This window comes from Muscardinus avellanarius, assembly GCF_963383645.1.
Source record: "Muscardinus avellanarius genome assembly, chromosome: 3".
In the NCBI taxonomy this organism is placed as follows: Eukaryota; Metazoa; Chordata; class Mammalia; order Rodentia; family Gliridae; genus Muscardinus; species Muscardinus avellanarius.
The window spans coordinates 132,749,734-132,769,099 of NC_137788.1; the positions used below are offsets into that span (position 1 = coordinate 132,749,734).

Here is a 19,366-nt window from a genome sequence, read left to right on the forward strand (position 1 = left end):
TCAAGACTACTTCATTCTTTTTCTTTTTCTTTTTTCTTTTTTCTTTCTTTTCTTTCTTTTTTTCCCCCAGTACTGAGGATGGAACCCAGGGACATTCTACCTCTGAGCTACACCCCCAGTCCTATATTTTATTGCAAAGAACCTCACTAAGTAGCTGAGGCTATCTGTGAACCATGATCCTCCATTCTCAGCTTCCCAAATGCTGAGATTACAAGCATGCACCACCATGCCCGGCTAAGACTACCTCATTCTTAACTGGAACTTTACAGGTTGGCAAAGAAGAAATGCTTTGTTCTCCCGTAGTTATAAGATATATATATATATATATATATATATATATATATATATATATATATATATATGCATATATTCCTTTTCTTCTTTCTTTTACTTTATGTCTATCCCATTATACCAAGCTTAGGGTTGGACTCATGATCCTGGATGACTGGATAAGGATCTTTTTATTAATTCAGTCTCCCTTAACTTATGCTTTGTTAAAAAAACAAATGGGGCTGAACTAACATTAAGAATTATGTAGAAAATCCATTTTGAGGTGGATGATACAAATTGATAGTGAACATAGTATTTTCTACTATGTTTATTTGGCTCAACTATTAAACATATGTCTGTATGTCAAAGGTTACCTTGTCTTGTAATCAAAATTAGCTTTTGAAAATTATATTTTGGAAACCTAGTAGGTATATATTAACATCACCTTAAAAATATTGGAGTTAAATTGACAGTTTTCTATTTTCACTGATTTTATTATCAATCCCCTGTCTGACCCACACAGACCATTCAGTATGACAACAAATAGGGTTAAAGACAACTTGACATGATAATGATTCAACTGTATCTTCAGCAGAGATGAGTAAAATGAAATGTTATGCTGCTTTTGACTATATGAAGTCTGTTTTCTTTTTTTTTTTTTTTTTTGGTGGTACTGGGGTTCCTGGAAGCCCTTCTACCTCCAGGCTACACTCCCAGACCTATTTTATATTTTGAAACAGGGTCTCTTACGCCAGCGCAGCTGGCTTTGAACCTGCGCGATCCTCCTGTCTCCGCCTCCCAAGCGCGGGGATTACAAGCATGCGCCACCACGCCCGGCAAGTCTGTTTTCATGACACAAATTCTAGAGCAATTTTTTGTTGTATTAAATCCTTCAAGGACTTCTTAAGTAGTTCTGTACCCAAACTGTCAAAATAATCTTTTTCTAAGTAGAAAATGTATGGAGTGCAGTGTATTCAGTGGTCACAGAGATGACAGGTGACGTGTACAACTTTGATATGGTAGATTGGACCTATTTGAAGAACGAATAGTAATTTAGAACTTAGTTTCTTTTCCTACCCAAGTCTGGTGCAACATTTCCTAAAGTATCTGTCTCTATTTCAGCTATACAAACAGATGGGTGGTTATTAAGAGGGAAGGAGAAAATATCTGGCAAGGAGAGCAAAAGCCCTTAGGAAAGCTAAAGGGAACAAGTCAACGCACGTTCATTGGTATCAGTTATGTACAAGGACTTCCACTAGGGCTTTCAACTCAGGAGAGAAGAGCTAGCATTTGTTCAGTGCCCTCTGTGATGAACACTGTGCCAAGCTTTTTACATACGTAATCATTTTATTCTTACCTCCATCCTGAAGTAGCCATTCTTATCCCTATTTTTACAGATGAGAACACTAAGCCTCAAAGAGGTTTGAGTTACTATTCAAAGTTCAGCTTAGTAAAAGAGGAAGCAGGCTTCTGGTTCATATCAGACAGCAAATCTGTATTGATTCGTTTTCACGTATATTACCTCATTTTCATTCACCAGTTCAAAGAAGTAGGATAATTATTTTTTCCTTGACTAGTAAGTATTAAAAGCTAGGAATGATGTTCAGCTGCCTTTTATTGAGTTATTTCTATGTAGCAGGCCTATTAATTTTTTATTTTATTTTATTTTTTGGTGTGGTACTGGGGATGGAACCCAGGGGCCTTCTACCTCTGGACCACAGTCCCAGACCTATTTTATATTTTATTTGGAAACGGGGTCTCGCTAAGTTGCTGAGAGCCTCACTAAGTAGCTGAGGCTGGCTTCGAACCTGCGCGATCCTCCTGTCTCAGCCTCCAAAGTACTGGGATTAAAAGCATTTTATGCCACCAAGCCCGGCTGGCCTATTACATATTATCTCACAACTCTGTGAAGAAGTATTATCCACACAAGGCAGATGAAAAACAAAACTTGGTATCTGATGAGTAATCCAGTCTAGTTTTACTTCCTTCTTTACTTCAGTGGACAGGCACAGTTACAGAAGGATATATGCAACTACAAATACTACAAGAGAGAAAGTCAGTGTACTCAAAGCAGGACCCCAAAATAATAAGGGCCTAGGAAAGACTCCTTTAGACTATCCCTTAGTACTTCCCCACTGTTTTCAAACCATAGATGGTAAATCAGCCTGCAGCAGTAATTTGGCCAAAATAACTGAAAGAACTACACCTTCATCCTTAGTGCCTACAAGCAAGCAGTAGGTGTGTTCAGATAGCAATCTGTGAGCCCCGAAGGCTCCACATGACAGTGCGAGCACAGGACAAATGACCAGATGCGATCACCAGGCTGTGATGCCCATCAGTGAGAAGATGTAAATTCTGATCTTCTGAATACACTGCTTGGCTCTGTGGGCACATTCCTGAGTAATCAATGGCATAGGCTGGATAGATGTGTGGGTCCAGTTGTACTAAGAGAGAAAAGGTAACCATTTCAAATTGCCTGTAGCAACCCGGGCTGCAGATTGTTTTTGGTGTGACTATTGCTGAGACAGGTGTTGGGTTCATAAATTTGCATAACAAACACTTCTTTTGTGGCATTCGCCCATACAATCATTGGAGCCATCTGTATTTAGCTGAAGTTTGGTTTCTAATAAGAATACAGAGAATCTTGAGCTTTTTAATCCCCCAGTGCCCTCTTGGTTCTGAGGGTGCCTAACATAGGAGCGATAGAAAATGTTAACGTGGTAACACATAGTACTTTTTCTTCATGGATCATTTTCATTTCTCACTACATAAAACAACATCAAAGCCACGATACAGAACCGTCTCTGCAGAGCAGTGAGTGGCAGGAGCCAGCAAGGATGCAACACCAACAGGTCCTGGCCACGTGGGCGCAATACTCTTGAAAGCCGGTACTTCAGCCACATCCTTTCTTTGCTGGAGTTTTCTGTTCACCTGTCATCTTTACCTGAGAGAGCAAAGGCCATCTGAGCGACAGTTTTATCTTATGTCCATTTGTAATGTAAGAAGGAAAAACAAAAATAATATAAAGCCTTCAGTCCTCAAAATATGAGCATGATGAAATAATTCTAAGTAATGTCTTAGAACCATTGCACACCTGGAAGATAAATAATGGCTGTAAAGCATTCTTTCAATATTTATATATACTTTTGCATGTACAGGTCCATGAAGACCTTCATCAATTGAAGGAGAAATTAACAAAATTTCCACTTGAGCAGAAAGGAGATACTCTAGACATTCAGAATCTTGAAACGGCAATCCAAAGGACTGAAGCGGGGTTAAAAGTAAGTAAAACTTTAGGTATGCTTAAGATACTGGAAGGAAACAAAGTTGCCTCTAAAAGAGAAGATTTGTGGTTCTCATAGGACTTGTATGATTCTGTAATTCTGTAACAGTTGGATTTCAGTGTGATCACTAGCGTTCACATCCTTTTTTGGGGGAGGGAGGACATTGAAGCCAGGAATATTCTACCTCTGAGCGATACCCTAGCCCTTTATTTTATTTTATTTTTGAAATAGTGTCACCAAGTTGCTGAGGGGAGGGGCTCCATAAGTGTCTGAGGCTGGCCTTGAACCTATAATCCTCTAGTCTCAGCCTCCTATATACTGGGATTATAGGTGTGCTACACTATGCCTGACTAGCATTCACATTTTTTAGCTTTTTAATGATAATGCTTAATATTAGCTGACTGACTCACTTACATCGGATCATATTCCACAAAAAAATTAAGGAGTTTAAATGTAAGATTCTGCAGTGGCAGTGCCTAAAAATGTGATTCAATATAAAAACTTTAGAGCTGGGTGTGGTGGCAGACACTTGTAATCTCAGTACATGGGAGGCTGAGATAGGAGGATCACAGTTTCACAGCCAGCCTCAACTACTTAGTGAGGCCCTCTGCAACTTAGTGAGATCCTGTTTCAAAATAAAGAAAACAAATAGAACTAGGGGTATATCTCAGAGGTAGAATGCCCTTGGGTTCAATCTCCAGTACCACACACACCAAAAAAAACCTTGAGTTTAAAAAATAATTACTATTAATTTAACAATATGCCTGATCAAAAAGGATTTATACAGTGCAGATTTACTGGGATTCCAAAATATAAGAGTTGAGTTTTCTGTAATAGATTATAAAGTAGTGTGTGTGTGTGTGTGTGTGTGTGTGTGTGTGTGTGTTACTGGGTATTAAACATTGGCATTTTACCACTGAGCTACATGCCCAGCCCTATTTGTTTTTTTATTCTTTATTTTGAAACAGGTCCTTACTAAGTGGCTGAGGCTGGCCGCAAACCTGAAATCCTCTTGTCTCAGCCTCCCAAGCACTGGGATTACAAGTGTGTGCCACCACGCCCAGCTAGATTAAGTTTTTGAGCTTTCATTTTGGTAATATTATAATCAAGTGAATAAAGCTAAAGAAATATACCAATTTGGGGGCAGAGATATAAGGTAGTTAGAGATTTCATCTATATAAATATGCCTAAGATAAGAGGAGACTTGTCTTCAGATCAGAGTAATATTCCCCTATGAAACCAGCATGTATTGCTACTGGAGTCCATCTTTCAAATACTGCTCATCTCCATCTCCTAGACCTCGATTTTCAGTGTCTGTTTCTGCTTCAGACTCTCACTGTACTGTGTAATCAGTTTCACTGTCCAGCTCCTGAGGCTGTGAGGAATGTGGTATATTTTGTAGTCTCAGCAAACTAGCACATCATTGTCCTATATTACCTGATGGTGAGAGGGCTGGACACAGCTGGAGTCTTTGGGTTGGCCATTTTAAATAATCTGTTAGCTAAAGGCCAAACACTTTCCTCAGATGCTTGCTCGAAGTCCCTGTAAGAGAAAGACATTATACCACGTCTGCCTTGCCTGGTAAATTTACCTGGCTGAACAATTTACTGACTGTTGTGCGGTAAATTCATTTGTGAAGAGCGCTACAGGTCTCTCAAGCTTTGAGTCTCCATTCTTTATTGTGCTTTTTTGGATAGTTGAAGTAATTTGGCCTTGAGATGCCTAATGATACCTTGGGCATGTAATAACACATAGCATGTTGTGTTTTTTGGCTTAATTACACGATTCAGAGTATTAACCTAATGAAATGAATTAAATTAGCTAAGAATCTTAAGTCCACCATAATGGCCTAAACTTTGACTTTTCTGTAACAGCTTCACATTGAGAAGTATTTAGATGTTGTAAGCCATCATGTATTAATTACTCCTGCTGATGAGAACTTACACTCTCCTATGGCTTCCAAATGGTAAGTAAAATAGCCATTTTAGAGCCCAAAGTAAATAAAGTAAAAACATTAACTTTTCTCTCTCTCAGACAAAATGACTATAAAGGCAAATTTTTCTTGGCTTATATCCATTCTACTAAATTTCAGTAAAAGTTTTGCATAGGAAATTAAAGGCAGAATTTAGACTTTAATGAAGTTGATTGTAAGTTACCTCTGTGGAGTTCTAGTGCTTGACACCCTGACAGTTATTTTAGAGCTCTAGGTCTTGGTGTTATTCTTTGGCTTTATTGTTTTTTAGTGAAAAGTATTTAAAATTCAACTCCTAAAGGAAACATTTTAATGCAAATTGGTTTTTACACTATTAAGATTGCATGGTACTTTATTTAGAGTTTTTGAATGTTATATATGCTTTATTATAAAGGTGATTTTGGTATCCATGATAAATAAAACAAAAATAATAAAAACTTGCTTGAAAAAAATCCGTTATGTAGTACATAATAAGAGATTATTTATTAAAACTAGAATTGAGTTAAAAAGAAGTGGCCTTGCCAGGCGTGGTGGCACACGCTTGTAATCCCAGCATTTGGGAGGCTGAGACCGGAGGATCGCGGTTCATGGACAGCCTCAGCTACTTAGTGAGGCCCTCCGCAACTTAGTGAGAACCTGTTTCAAAATAAAGAATTAAATAATATGGCAGGAGATGTAGCTTGGAGGTCAAATGCCCCTGGGTTCCATTCCCAGACCTACCAAAAAAAAAAAAAAAAAAAAAAAAAAAGAAGTGGCCTTGCCTCACCTGGACCTTCTTACATATAACCAAGTCCTAGCACCCCGAAGTGGAAGGCAGAGCTTTGGGTGTACATTGCGACTTCACCCTGCCCTAGTGAATGCAGTGCCACAGGCAGTGCCCACTCGGTACAGCAGCCTTGCACTCATGTCCCTATTTTTCCTTGGCCTTCTTGCAGACATAACATCTGTCTTCTCAGGCTACTGTGTAACCATCAGTTTTCTTCTTACTGCCTAGGTGGTATTATATTAGTTATTTATTGCTTTGGGTCAAGCTACCCAAAATCTTGTGGCTTAGAACAACAAATAATTACTATCTCACTGTTTCCATCACCTGAAATCTAGGTACAGATTAGTTAAGTGCCTCTGACTCAGAGTCTACTACAAAACTACAGTCTAAGTGTTAGCTAGAGTGGCCTCCTCTGCAACTTTGTTAGACCCTGCTTCAAAATAAAGAGTAGCCGGGTGTGGTGGCACATGCTTGTAATCCCAGCTTTCAGGAGGCTGGGACAGGAGGATCATGGTTTGCGGACAACCTCAGCTACTTAGTGAGGCCCTTTACAAAATAAAAAATAGGGCTGGGGATGTAGCTCAGAGGTAGAATGCCCCTAGGTTCTACCCCCAGTACCACAATAAATAAATAAATAAATAAATAAATAAATAAATAAATAGGGCTTGGAGTGTAGCTTGGGAGGTAGAATGCCCCTGGGTTCCATCCCCAGTACCACAAAGAAAGAAAGAGAAAGAAAGAAAGAAAGAAAGAAAGAAAGGAAGAAAGAAAGAAAGAGAGGAAGGAAGGAAGGAAGGAAAAAGGAAGGAAAGAAATGAGACAGTATATTAAGCTCGTGCCAGTGGGAAGCGGTTATACAAAAGCATGGGTATGGGGTAGGAGCCATGGGCAGCCAGCAGGCCACCTACCACTGCACTCTTCTATCTTCATGATCAGCTTTGGTCCAGCTTCTCTATGAAGCCTTCCCCAACCTCTTCAAACTCTGCCTGAATTTTCATAGTATTCAGCACCTATACACCTTACTCAGCAAATGTCATCGACTGCCTCCCACTGAGTAACTAACAGCCTGTCTTACACTGACTATAAGACTGAGTAACCATCAGACTGTTATACACTGGTACTTACTCAGTATAAGACTCATTGCTCTTTAGGGCAGTGGCCAAGGCTCACATGTCTCAGTAATCCCAGGTGACCATCATGTCTGGCATGTGTTTTTGATGGTAATTCTTTATCCTTTTTACACCACCCATGAAATGTGTTTCCCTATATTGTCTCATTTAGTCCTTATAATAACTATGTCATAGGCTTGATGGGTACTGTCCTCATTTTACAAATGTGTGAAGTGAGGGTGAAGAAGTTAAAGGACTTGACTAAGGTTTTAGAGTAATTCTCTCAACTCTCAGCATTCTTTGCACTAATTGAAATCCTCTTTATACGTAATGGAATCATTAGCCAAAGTCAAAGGATTCAACGTCCAAGTACAGAGACAAAAAACGGGCTATATAGGATTTAGTGCCCTTGTATATCTTAGAAAACTGGAGAGATTATAGGTGACTAGCCTCTGCCTTCCTGGCAAATGACTAGCATGTGATCCTATGAAGTGCTCTATTTAAGGAATAGAAGAAGAGTTTTCCAGAATGTCTACATCTACTGGGAACGTAAAGAAGCAGAAGGGCTTGGGAATGTGCAACGATGTGGATGTCATGGTCCAGGAATCAGAGCTTTCAGGGGTAGTTCTTTAGGGTACAGCACACTGACATTCCAGATTCCCACTGCTTCTGCTTGCAGAGTTCAAAAAACCCACTCTCTCCCCTTTTTCCTGTCTCTTTATTTTGGCATACTAAATTAGACCATCTTTTCAGCCCATATTAGTTCAAATCAGAAAGTTTTAAATGAATTTGTACTTTGTGATAGCACCATGGCTGGTGCTCTGTGGAATCCAAAAGAAGGTTGTTGGTTGTTGGGTCAAGGATCTGTCTTATCAGAGAGAAAAACCCAGTGAGAATTTCAGTGTGTAGTGAACGGCCCATAATTAAAGTTTATCTAAGTTGATCATGGTGGTGCACTCCTGTAATCCCAGTACTTGGGAGGCTAAGACAGGAGGATTACAGATTCATGGCCAGCCTCAACAACCTTTGAGGCACTCTGCAACTTAGTGAGACCCTGTTTCAAAATAAAAGATTAAAAATAGACCTGGGAGCCAAGTGTGGTGGTGCACGCTTGTAATCCCAGCATTTTGGAGCCTGACACAGGAGGATCATGGTTTGCAGACAGCTTCAGCTACTTAGCGAGGCCCTTTGCAATTCATTGAGACCCTGTTTCAAAATAAAGAATAAAAAATAGGGCTGGGGTGTCATTCAGAGGTAGAATGCCCCTGGGTTCCATCCTTAGTACCTCCAAAAAAATAAATAGGGCTGCGGGTGTAGCTTGGAGGTAGAATGCCCCTGAGTTCACACCTCAGGACCCCCCCCCACCCCCACACACACACGTGCACGCGTGCACATGCATACACCACACACACACACACACACACACACACACACACACACTTACATAAGTTTATTAGGAGATCAGACTATGGAGAGATACTATAGACTACTCCGGTCTGGAACGATTTCCGGGTAAAGTAGTACTTGGGTCCAGGTGAGCAGAAAGGAAACAGAAGCAGTCCTTGAGAAGGATGGAATAGTATGAGCAGAACCACACAGGAAATAAATTTAGGTCTATTCAGCTGGACAGACCAATGGGCTTGGAGGACAGAAATGGGGGGGAAATAGGTAGAGTCGCAGACAGATTGGGCAAGAGTAAACAAACTACAAATTCATTTTCTCAGAAAGGAAGACGCCACTGAAGGATTTTGTGTCAAATTGTGGCAAGATTAAAGTGACATTTTATAAAGATTAATGTAGAAATGCTATAGAGTAGGTGGGAAATAACATAGTCTAGAGATAAACAGCCAGTAGATAGATTACCACAGTTACCCACACAGTCACTGAATAGTGTATCCTTCATTTATTCAACAAACATTTATTGAACAGCTGCTATTTACTAAGCCTGATGATAGATACTGGGGACATGCTAATTAGGCATAGATCTCATCCTTGTAACTCCAAGTTTAAGCTGAGGTTTATAGGATTGGGCAAAATGATTGCAAGAGGAGTAAAAGGAGAGTTTGGGTTTGAGACATTTGGAAGGAATCTCAGTGCACATGAGATTCTACAGAAGTAGACTGGGTGAGGCTCAAGAGCCACCTCAAAGCTTGGGATCTGGGGCACAGAGAAGGTAGAAGAGTCACTGATCCAAAATGGCAGCTAAGGGAAATCAGTTTGTGGGGGAAGTACCAAGTGGTGTTTCTTTGTTATTAACTTTGAGGATGGGGTTACTTGCAACTTTCTAATGCAGATGGGCCTTGGTTTGGAGGGAGATGAAGCAGGATATATGCAGTTTTATTAAGTTTTAACTCCCAGTAAGTTGAGAGGAGGAGCTAAGACTAGGGAAATAAAATCACATGCCAACTTTGTAAAAGTCTTGGAAACAATGAAGCCAGCAGACAGATAAATAAATATACATTTATATAGCATGTTAAATTTGCAAAGCACTTTTACACACATTATCTCAAGTCATTCTTTTCTTTTTTTCTTTTTTGGGGGGAGTACTGGGGATGGAACCGAGGGGCATTCTACCTCCGAGCTACACACCCAGCCCTATTTTTTATTATTTATTTTGAAACAGGGGCTCACTGAGTTGAAAAGGGCCTCGCTGCTAGGCGTGGTGGCGCACGCTTGTAATCCCTACACTTGGGAGGCGGAGACAGGAAAATCACACAGGTTCGAAGCCAGCCACACTGGCTTAAGAGACCTTGTTTCCAAATTAAAAAAAAGAAAAAAAATATATATATGTATAGGTCTGGGAGTATAGCCCAGAGGTAGAAGGGTTTCCAGGAACCCCAGTACCACCAAAAAAAGAAAAAGAGAAAGAAAGAAAGAAAGAAAGAAAGAAAGAAAGAAAGAAAGAAAGAAAGAAAGAAGGAAGGAAGGAAAGAAAAAAAAGGGCCTCACTAAATAGCTGAGGCTGTCTGTGAACTGCGACCCTCTGGTCTCAGCCTCCCAAACGTTGGGATTACAAGCATGCACCACCACATCTGGCTCCTCTGAAATTTAGGTGTAGGTTAGAAGACCCAGCTCAGTCATTATTGTAAAGAGTGACAAGCTGGGCCCCAGCTTCCAAGCCATTCTTAAAATCACTCTCTGAAGTATGTGTTGTTATTGTCCCCATTTCATAGATGAAGAAACTAAGATTAAATAATTTGTCTAAGATCACATGTTCAAGAAATCTGCAGAAACTAATAAAGCCTAATTTCCTGGTTCTAAATTTAGTATATGTTCTGTCATGCTAGTGAGAGATAGTAGAATGGTGTTTTCAATTTTTTTTTCTTTTTGTGGTGCTGGGAATTGAACCCAGGGGCATTCTACCTCTGAGCTACACCCCCAGCCCTATTTTTTATTCTATTTATTTATTTATTTATTTTTGGTGGTACTGGGGGTGAAACTCAGAGACCTTCTACCTCTGGGCTATACTCCCAGACCTATTTTGTGTTTTATTTGGAAACAGGGTCTCACTAAGTTGCTGAGAGCCTCACTAAGTAGCTGAGGCTGGCTTTGAACCTGTGTGATCCTCCTGTCTCAGCCTCCCAAGCGCGGGGATTACAAGTGTGCACCACCATGTCCGGCCCTTTATTCTTTATTTTGAAACAGGGTCTTACTGAGTTGCAAAGGGCCTCACTAAGTAGCCGAGGCTGTCCACAAACTGTAATCCTCCTGTCGTATCAAACTATTTTTTAATATTTTTAAATTCTTAGAAAAAATCATGATTAATCTAACTAAAATATCAAAAATCTGCTTTTGACTTGAATTAATCAATTTGATGAGATAAGATATGCCTGCCCATACTGGTTAGGTACTTTAGTTTTGGAATATATATATATATATATATATATGCATTTATTTATTACTTGGGATTGAACTTGGGGCATTCTACCTTTGAGCTAAACCCTCAGCCCTATTTTTTATTTTGAAACCAGGTCTCACTAAGTTGCAGAGGGCCTTACTAAGTTGCCAAGGCTGACCATGAACCTGTGATCCTCCTGTCTCAGCCTCCCAAGTACTGGGATTCCAGGTGTATATCACCTATAAGCCTCACTGTCATTTATATCTTTCATTTTTATTTGGGACTACAACTGGGAAATAGCTTAAAAACCTTCACTTGCAAATTGGTTGGTATACACATTCTTTGAAAACAGGGAGTCCATAGAGAAAATTATATCAATTTTCTTGGAGAAAAAAAATATTAGGAGTTACTTTACCAACTCAGTATGTTTACCAACTCAATATAGTATTTTACCAACTCAGTTTGAAATGAAAAGAGCCCAGCAGGGCAAAGTGGAAGATCTGTACAGATGACACCCAAGAGGTTAGTAATACGTAGAGAAACTGTGTGGTCAAATAAGGAAGTCTCAGAGTGAGGAAGAGTCATCAGGAAAAGAGGGGCCTGCACCAACTTTAATTAAGCCATCAGTACTTAAGTTCTACCATCTCCAGACTCCAGCTTTCTTTTTGTTTCCTCATCTTGACAAATAAAAGGGTGTCTGGCCTATAGGTTTGCAGGTTAAGACAGCTGATGAAGAGCTAACTAGTTAGCAGTTGCAGTCACAGAGAACAATATTTTCAGCAGAGATCTTTTCTTATACGGTCTTCTCTCTTGCCAGGGAGAGTCCTTGCTTCTTATCAGGGCCTTGAAAGAATAAAGCAATCTTGACTGTGGCATAGAGTTGTCACGCAAAAATAGTCCTCAGATCGGGTTATTTCCCTTCAACATAGTGGTATAATCACTGTCCTTCCTCTCAGTTTGTAGGGGTCCCACGAGCCTGGAGGAGGTGGCAAGAGTACCTTCTAGTCCTAGCTGTGGATGTGGGGGCTACCACAGAAGCCGTTTAAATGAAATGAGGCAGGCCAAGGTGAAAAACTGGAGAAAACTCCAGACTAAGTCTTCAAGGAATTCTGGGTATGCAAGCTACTTTGCATATAATCTCCCAGTAGGCCATGGCAGACCCTCAGCCCAGGTCTATTCATGACAGTCTCTAAGGCAAGTGCAGGACCAGCTGTGGTTATCTGTTTGGAAGCAGAGAAGATGCTACTCATGGTAATATTAGATAGTGGTACAAAGTAATTCCTGTTTGTTTCTTATTTCATATAAGTAGAAAGTATACTTTCCTCACACAACCAATGGTATTAAGTATCACCTGAAATGTTGGTACCCTATTTGAGAGACCACAGGCCTAGAGTGCTTCTCTCAAACTTTGGTTTGCAGTTTTCTCTTACTGACTCCTAGGGGAGGTCCTGGAATCTGTGTTTTAACAAGCACTCCTTGATGTTTATAATGCAGATGATTTGTGCTTGGAATCCCTGGGAGGTGCTTGGCTGTCTCCAGTCAGTTTTCTTTTGACCAATAGAGGGTTTTCCTCTGTATGATCCAAAGCCTAGTCCTAGAAAGTGCTACCCTGTTGCTATGATGAGTTAGTGCAAGCCCCTTGCACCGGGATTGAACTAGATCTGAGACCTAGCAGCCAGGCTGGCAGGTACTGCCAGTGTCTGCTGGAACTAGCGCTCCCGAAAGGGGAAACATGTGATAAGAACTGTAGATCTCTCTTGCTCCTTTGACAGACAGTACAGTAACTATGAGTAACTGAGAATCAACACTGCTCAGACTCGGGAGGCGTCTTCACTCTATGAACACCAAAGAAATTGGGATCGTTTATTCCAAATGACTGCTATCCTGGGCGCACCCTTAAAAATAATATCAAACAGATGTACAATAATCTTTATCTTCATCATTATTGTGATCTTCCTCCTCATCGTCAATATTTTCATAACACTTGACAGTATGCAAACTCTCTTTAAACTCTGAAGTCTCTTTATTTAAACCTGCAAGGTTGATATTTACCCAATGAGAAGATTGAGGCTTAAGTAAATCATCCCAGTTTACATAGGCAGTCAATGGTGAGGCCAGAACTCAAGTCCAGATCAATTGTCTTTGATCTAATATTCTCCTCCTCCTCTAGCTTCCTGAAAACAATGAAGCCTACTTTTCAGAAAAGATGGTTTTCCTTTTTAGAAAGTATTGCTCAAGGGAAAATCTGTAGTTTTTTCTAGTAGAGACAAAACTAGTAGGTCCACAAAGTGGTGATAATGACTGCCAGCAAATGTAAGAACATTATGGAAAGCAGAATATTTTCTCCAAAGAACTCAAACTGCTTTTGTATTATTTGCAAAATAGGTTTCACTGTTATCCCTGCTTTGGCAATGATTCTTCTTTTGTGTTGAAGTGTGGCTCTTCCTCGTCTCATTGCTGGTGCTCACAGGCTTTATTGCTTGTGGTTTCTGCTCACACTGTTCTTAATGGCCATATTCTGCCTATTGACACTAGGAGGGTGACTACCATCTGTACCAGCACTATCAGAACTGCACAGAATTCTTCACTTTATACTCTGTGGAGCTGGTATTTGAGGGGAAAAAAATAAGAACAGAGCAAATAAATACTGTTGAGAAATGGTAGATGAGAGGAAAAAAGGAAGTTTCTGTTTCTGGTGAGTGTTTGTTATATGGTATATTATCACTCAATTATTGAAGCACCTTGGATTCAATTTATCCCAAGTTGTTCTAGTGCAATACAGAAATCTCAAGAATATAGAATATGACTATGTTGTAATCACGCGCTCGCACTTTGCACTACCACAAGGCTGAGACAAGAGAATTGCAGATTCAAGGCCAGCCTCAGCTACGTAGTGAGGCCCACTGCAACTTAGTGAGACCTTGTTTCAAAATAAAGAATAAAAAATAGGGCTGGGGGTACAGCTTGAAGGGAGAATGCTCCTGGGTTCAATTCCTAGCACTAAAAATTAATTAATGAAAATTAAAGTAAAAAATAGGGTTAGGGGTGTATCTCAGATGTAGAATGCTCTTGGGTTCAAACCCAGTACCACAAACACACACACACACACACACACACAAAAAAAAAACAAAAAGATATGTGCTTACATTAACCATCTATTCTTGCATGTTGTCTACTTTTTTTTTTAGGTATTAGGGATGGGAACCCAGGAGCATTCTACCTCCAAGATACATCTCCATCCCTATTTTTTTGAAACAAGGTCTCACTGAGTTGCAAAGGGCCTCACTAAGTAGCTGAGGCTGTTCATGAACCACAATCCTCCTGTCTCAGCCTCACAAATGCTGGGATTATAAGCGTGCGCCACCACGCCCAACTTTGTTGTCCACTTTTTTCCATTAAAGTCTTAAGCATATTAATTCCTATCTAGTTCTGATACTTGCTTTATCTTTTCAGACTTTTTTTCTTGCCATTTAGCATGGCTCAGAATTTTTTATTGAAAGCTCTGCATGATGTTTTGGGTAATGGGAACTGGGATAACTAGACCTTTACTGTGAAGGCTTATGTTTATATGGCTAGGGAGTTGGTCTCTGTTTACTGTTTGCTGTAGCTATAGATGTTTGAGGCTTTTCTTCCATTGTCTTTTTTTGTTGTTGTTGTTTCCTTCCCTAGAAACTCCTTCTTAAATAGAATCTGAACCTTGAAGTTGTTTCACATGTAATTTTCTATGGTACAGAGGCTCTGTACCATGTGGTGGTAAAGTGTATATGCAAGGAGAGGGGCAGTCTATATTTCTATGATTAGGTCTCAGTCTTTTGGTGAGTCTGAGTCCTGGGATGTTACATTTATAATTTTTTCTCAGTATTCCCTCCTTCATCTTTGTGAGGCAGGAATCCTAGAAGGGTGGAGTTGGCTAATTGTCTTTTTCTGGGTCAGATTAGACTTTGATGAAATACTTTACCTTGAGAGCTGGCCTTCATTATAGAGGGTAGAACAAAGAACAGACCTCTCTGAGAGTATTTCAGAATAGTTATTTCCCCTTCATCCTACTGCAGGCTCCAAGTTGAGGCCTGCTTTGTTCAGTTCTGTGGGTTGAGCTCTTCCCCTTGGCTGAGGCTGTCCTTGAACCTGGTTCAGCCTTTCAAGTACTAAGATTAAAGCATATGCCACTGAAATAGAGCTCTTTATTCATGCTGCAAAGGCCTATATCAGACTTGAAAGGCCATATGTTTAATAAAACAGTTTTTTTTTTTCCCCTTGCTGACCTATGCCAGACATGTGGCAGAGCCAGAAGTAAACTCTGGTTATGTTAAATCAGGGAGATTTTTGACTTGTCACTCCAGCACATTCTAGCCCATCCTGACTAATCATGAGTCCTAAATTTCCATTATATTCTATTAGGGTTTGGGTTTGGAATGTGCCTCAAAAGGCTCATATGTTGAAATCATGTGCCCAGTGTAGGAGGGAACAGAGGTGTGTCTCTGGGGGCATGGCCTTGGGGACTGTATGTCCCCAGGTCCCCCTCCTCTCACTCTCTCTGTTTCTAGCCACCATGATGTGAAAGCAGCATTCCTCTGTTTCAGGGACTTACAGCCATGGTTTCTGCTTGGAGCTGGCAGGCTATGGACCAAACCTCTGAAACTGTAAACCTGAATAAACCTTTCCATTTTCAGGTATTTTGGTCAAAGGGACTGCAAGTTGACCAAAATATGTTCTTTTTTTTTTAAGCTTTTTATTTATTTATTTATTTTATTGGTGCACTGTATTCATACATCATAGTGGGATACAAACTTTTGTAGACATACATGCACACATTGCCCAGTCAGCCCCCACCCGATTCCCACCCCATTCTCTCCCCATCCCTCCTTCCCATGCTTGGCTTAGTGGTTGACATCTAGTATTATAGCAATTTATCCAAAATTAAAAATGATAATTTCACATAACAGTTTCATTTGTCTGATACCAAGCTTTTGATGACTTAAAGATAACATTTCAATATTTCTTTTTGCTTTCTTTCTTACCAAAGAATTTTTTTTGTATTTTTTTTTAGGTGAAACTATCATATATTTATATATTTATTTTTCAGAAAAAAAATCTATCCTATTATGGAATATGGACTCTAGATACCCAAAACGATCTTGAAAAAGAACAAAGATAGAAGATATATATTTTCTGATTTCAAACCATATAAAGCTACAATAATTGAAATAGTGTAGTACTGTTCTAAAGGCAGATATATAAACCATTGGAGTTAAATAAAAGCCTAGAGCTAAATTCTTCCCTATATTGTCAAGTTATTTTTGACAAGGTTTCCATGAACAATTTGTGGTGGAAATAATAATCTTTTAACTAAATATTGTCGAAAAATAATACTTACATGGAAAAGAATAAAATTGGACCCTTACCTAATCCCATATACAAATATTAACTCAAAATAGATAAAAGACCTAAATATAAATCTTAAGACTATAAACTTTTAGAGGAAACTCTGGGTCATAAAACCTCACAACATTGAAATTGGCAGTGATTTCTTGGATATGATTTCAATGGCACAGGCAACAGAAGAGTATACAAACTCCCCTAAAAAATAAAAAAATATTGAATATCCAAAGACAATGTAAACAGAGTTAAAAGTTACTAATAGAATGGGATAAAATATTTCCAAATGCTATATCTGAAGGTATATTAATATTCCAACTAGACATCCTAAAAATTAACAACAATAAAGGCAAACAATACAATTTAGAGATAGGTAAAAGACTAACATAAATAATGAATCTCCACAGATAACCAATCTTAGTTGTCTGTTGGATGGAAAATCTTGTTTCTCTGGTTCTGGTGTGTGTTACCTATTTCTTCTTTGTAGTTAATCTCTTTGAGTATTTTCTCTAGCGCTGGTTTTGAAGACATAAATTCCTTCAGTTTCTGTTTGTCATGGAAGCTTCTTATTTTTCCATCTAATTTGATAGAAAGTTTTGCTGGGTAGGAAATTTTTGGCTGGAAGTTGTTTTCTGTCAGAGTTTGGAATATGTTACTCCAAGCCCTTCTGGCTCTCATGACTTGTTTTGGGAAGTCTGGAGTGATTCTAATTGGTTTTCCTCTGAATGTCACTTGGCCCTTTGTTTTTGTTGCCTTTAAGATTCTCTGCTTGGCTTCCACATTGGTCATTTTGACAATTATGTGGCGTAGGGATCCTCTTCTCTGATCTCTCTAACGGGGGTTCTATAAGTTTCCTGGACCTGTGTATCAACCTCTTGCTCTATGTTTGGAAAATTTTCTGCTATTCCTTCCTTGAAGAGATTGTTGATCCCTTTGGTTTCACTTTCTTTTCCCTCCTCTATTCCAATTATTCTTAGGTTAGCTCTATTAAAATGGGCCCATATTTCTCCAATGTCAGATTCCTGCTGTTGGATATTTTTTTCTAGATTAGAAACTATGCGTTCATTTTTGGAATGATCATCTTCTAAGAGCGAGATTCTGTTCTCCATGTGGTCTAATCGGTTGTTCATGCTTTGAATTGAGGCCTTTACTTCATTAATTGCATCCTTTATCTCTTTTTGGCTCTCTCTGAATTCTTTTCGAAGCACCTCTATTATTTCTACAGTTATTTTCCTGATTTGATCTTCTAAAAATCTCTGATTTTCTGTTTTATCAGGTTCTGATGTTGTGGGGTTGTGGGCATTCATTGCTCCAGTGTTATTCTTCTTTCCCATGATTTCGGAAGTTTGTGCCTTCTCTGGGTTCTTCCCTTGGGTCACTATGACTTCGCTTAAGGTGCTGTGGATCTCGAGTCTGTGATATCTCAGACCCCACTACTCCTTTACTAGGTTGTATCACAGAGTCTCCGACCCAGGGAGTCGATAGAGGCTGCTTTGGACTGTGGTGGGTGCCAGGTTGCACGTTCTCCTATGGTGTGATATCTCTGCCACCGCCACTCCCCCACTGGGTCAAGTCCCAGGGAGTACAGTACTGGGATTTCTCCTCTGTGGCCCGCAATTTGACTCACTGTTCTTGAGTACGCAGATGTAGCTGTACTGGACTCGGTGAATTCACTGCTGCTGCCGCCGGTGGCAGTATGGCGCCGCTGCCACGCCCTCGGCCATGAGGCTGGCGTATTTTTTCTTCTCTGGTTTTGAGTTCCACTCTGAGTCCCTGCAGCATGTGCTGAGCTCAGCCACTGGGAGCTTTAGATGCTCCCTGCGCCGAAAGATCCTGCCTGGCTGTTCTGCAGCAGCTCACCTCGGCTTGCTGTGGCCGTCCAGTGAATTCGCCGCCTCCGCTGGCAGTATGGCGCTGCTGCCGCGTCCTCGGGCGTGAGGCCGGTGTATCTCCTCTGTGGCTCTGAGCTCTGTTCTCAGTCTGCTTTCTCTCTGGAGCCTGGTGATTTTTTTGTTTCTCTGGCGATGGTGTTTTCTGGCTATGAAAGGCGCTGATTTTGTGGTAATAGAGATTGGTTGTTAGCGGGGCTCTTAAGCCCCGCTTTTCTCGGTCGCCATCTTCCCGGAAGTCCCCAATAAAACAGTTTTACAGTGATAAGAATACTAAAGATTGGTTTCATTTACTATAATCACCAATGGAATATTTCCTATAAAATGTAATCTTATTAGGAATTATTACTTTAAAACCACAATTTGAAAAGCTTTTAAGAGAAAAATTTTGTTTTTAAATTCTATTTTTTTTTTTACTTAGGTTGTTTCCAACTGTAATTGACCAGAAAAAGTTTGTTTTCCCTCTGGAATCTGAGGGTAAACTTTGGAAACTTCAAAAACAGCACAGTTCATTTCCACATGTCTTCCCAAGAGCAAAGGTAGGAATTGACAAATCCGTAGATAAAGAAAGTAGATTAGTGATTGCCAGGGGCTTGGAGGAGGGGGGCCAGGAGTTACTTCTAATGGGTATAGAGATTTGGGGGACAGGGTGACAAAAATGATTATAATAGTAGTGATGGTCTACTAATCTACTAATGTGTACAATTTATTTTTTGAAGATTTAAAGAAGTTTATTAAAAAGATAGAAATACAGAAGATAGTTACAGCCCCATGCCATTCAGGCATGGTGGGGGGGCTGGTTCGAATGAATTCACCCAGATATAACATGTGGACCAGACTTTTTTATACCCATGACCTCCAT

At 39.9% G+C, this 19,366-nt stretch overlaps 1 protein-coding gene across 1 annotated transcript in view; it reads left to right on the forward strand.

Moving 5' to 3' along the window:
- IQCH (IQ motif containing H) overlaps positions 1-19,366 on the forward strand; it is a gene marked incomplete at both ends in the record, with an annotated part of 227,693 nt that overhangs the window by 4,746 nt on the left and 203,581 nt on the right. Inside the window, 3 exons of the mRNA XM_080691646.1 lie at positions 3,429-3,551; positions 5,429-5,520; positions 18,926-19,043. Of these exons, the coding sequence (XP_080547772.1) occupies positions 3,429-3,551; positions 5,429-5,520; positions 18,926-19,043 (333 nt within the window). The remainder of the gene's footprint in view (positions 1-3,428; positions 3,552-5,428; positions 5,521-18,925; positions 19,044-19,366) is intronic.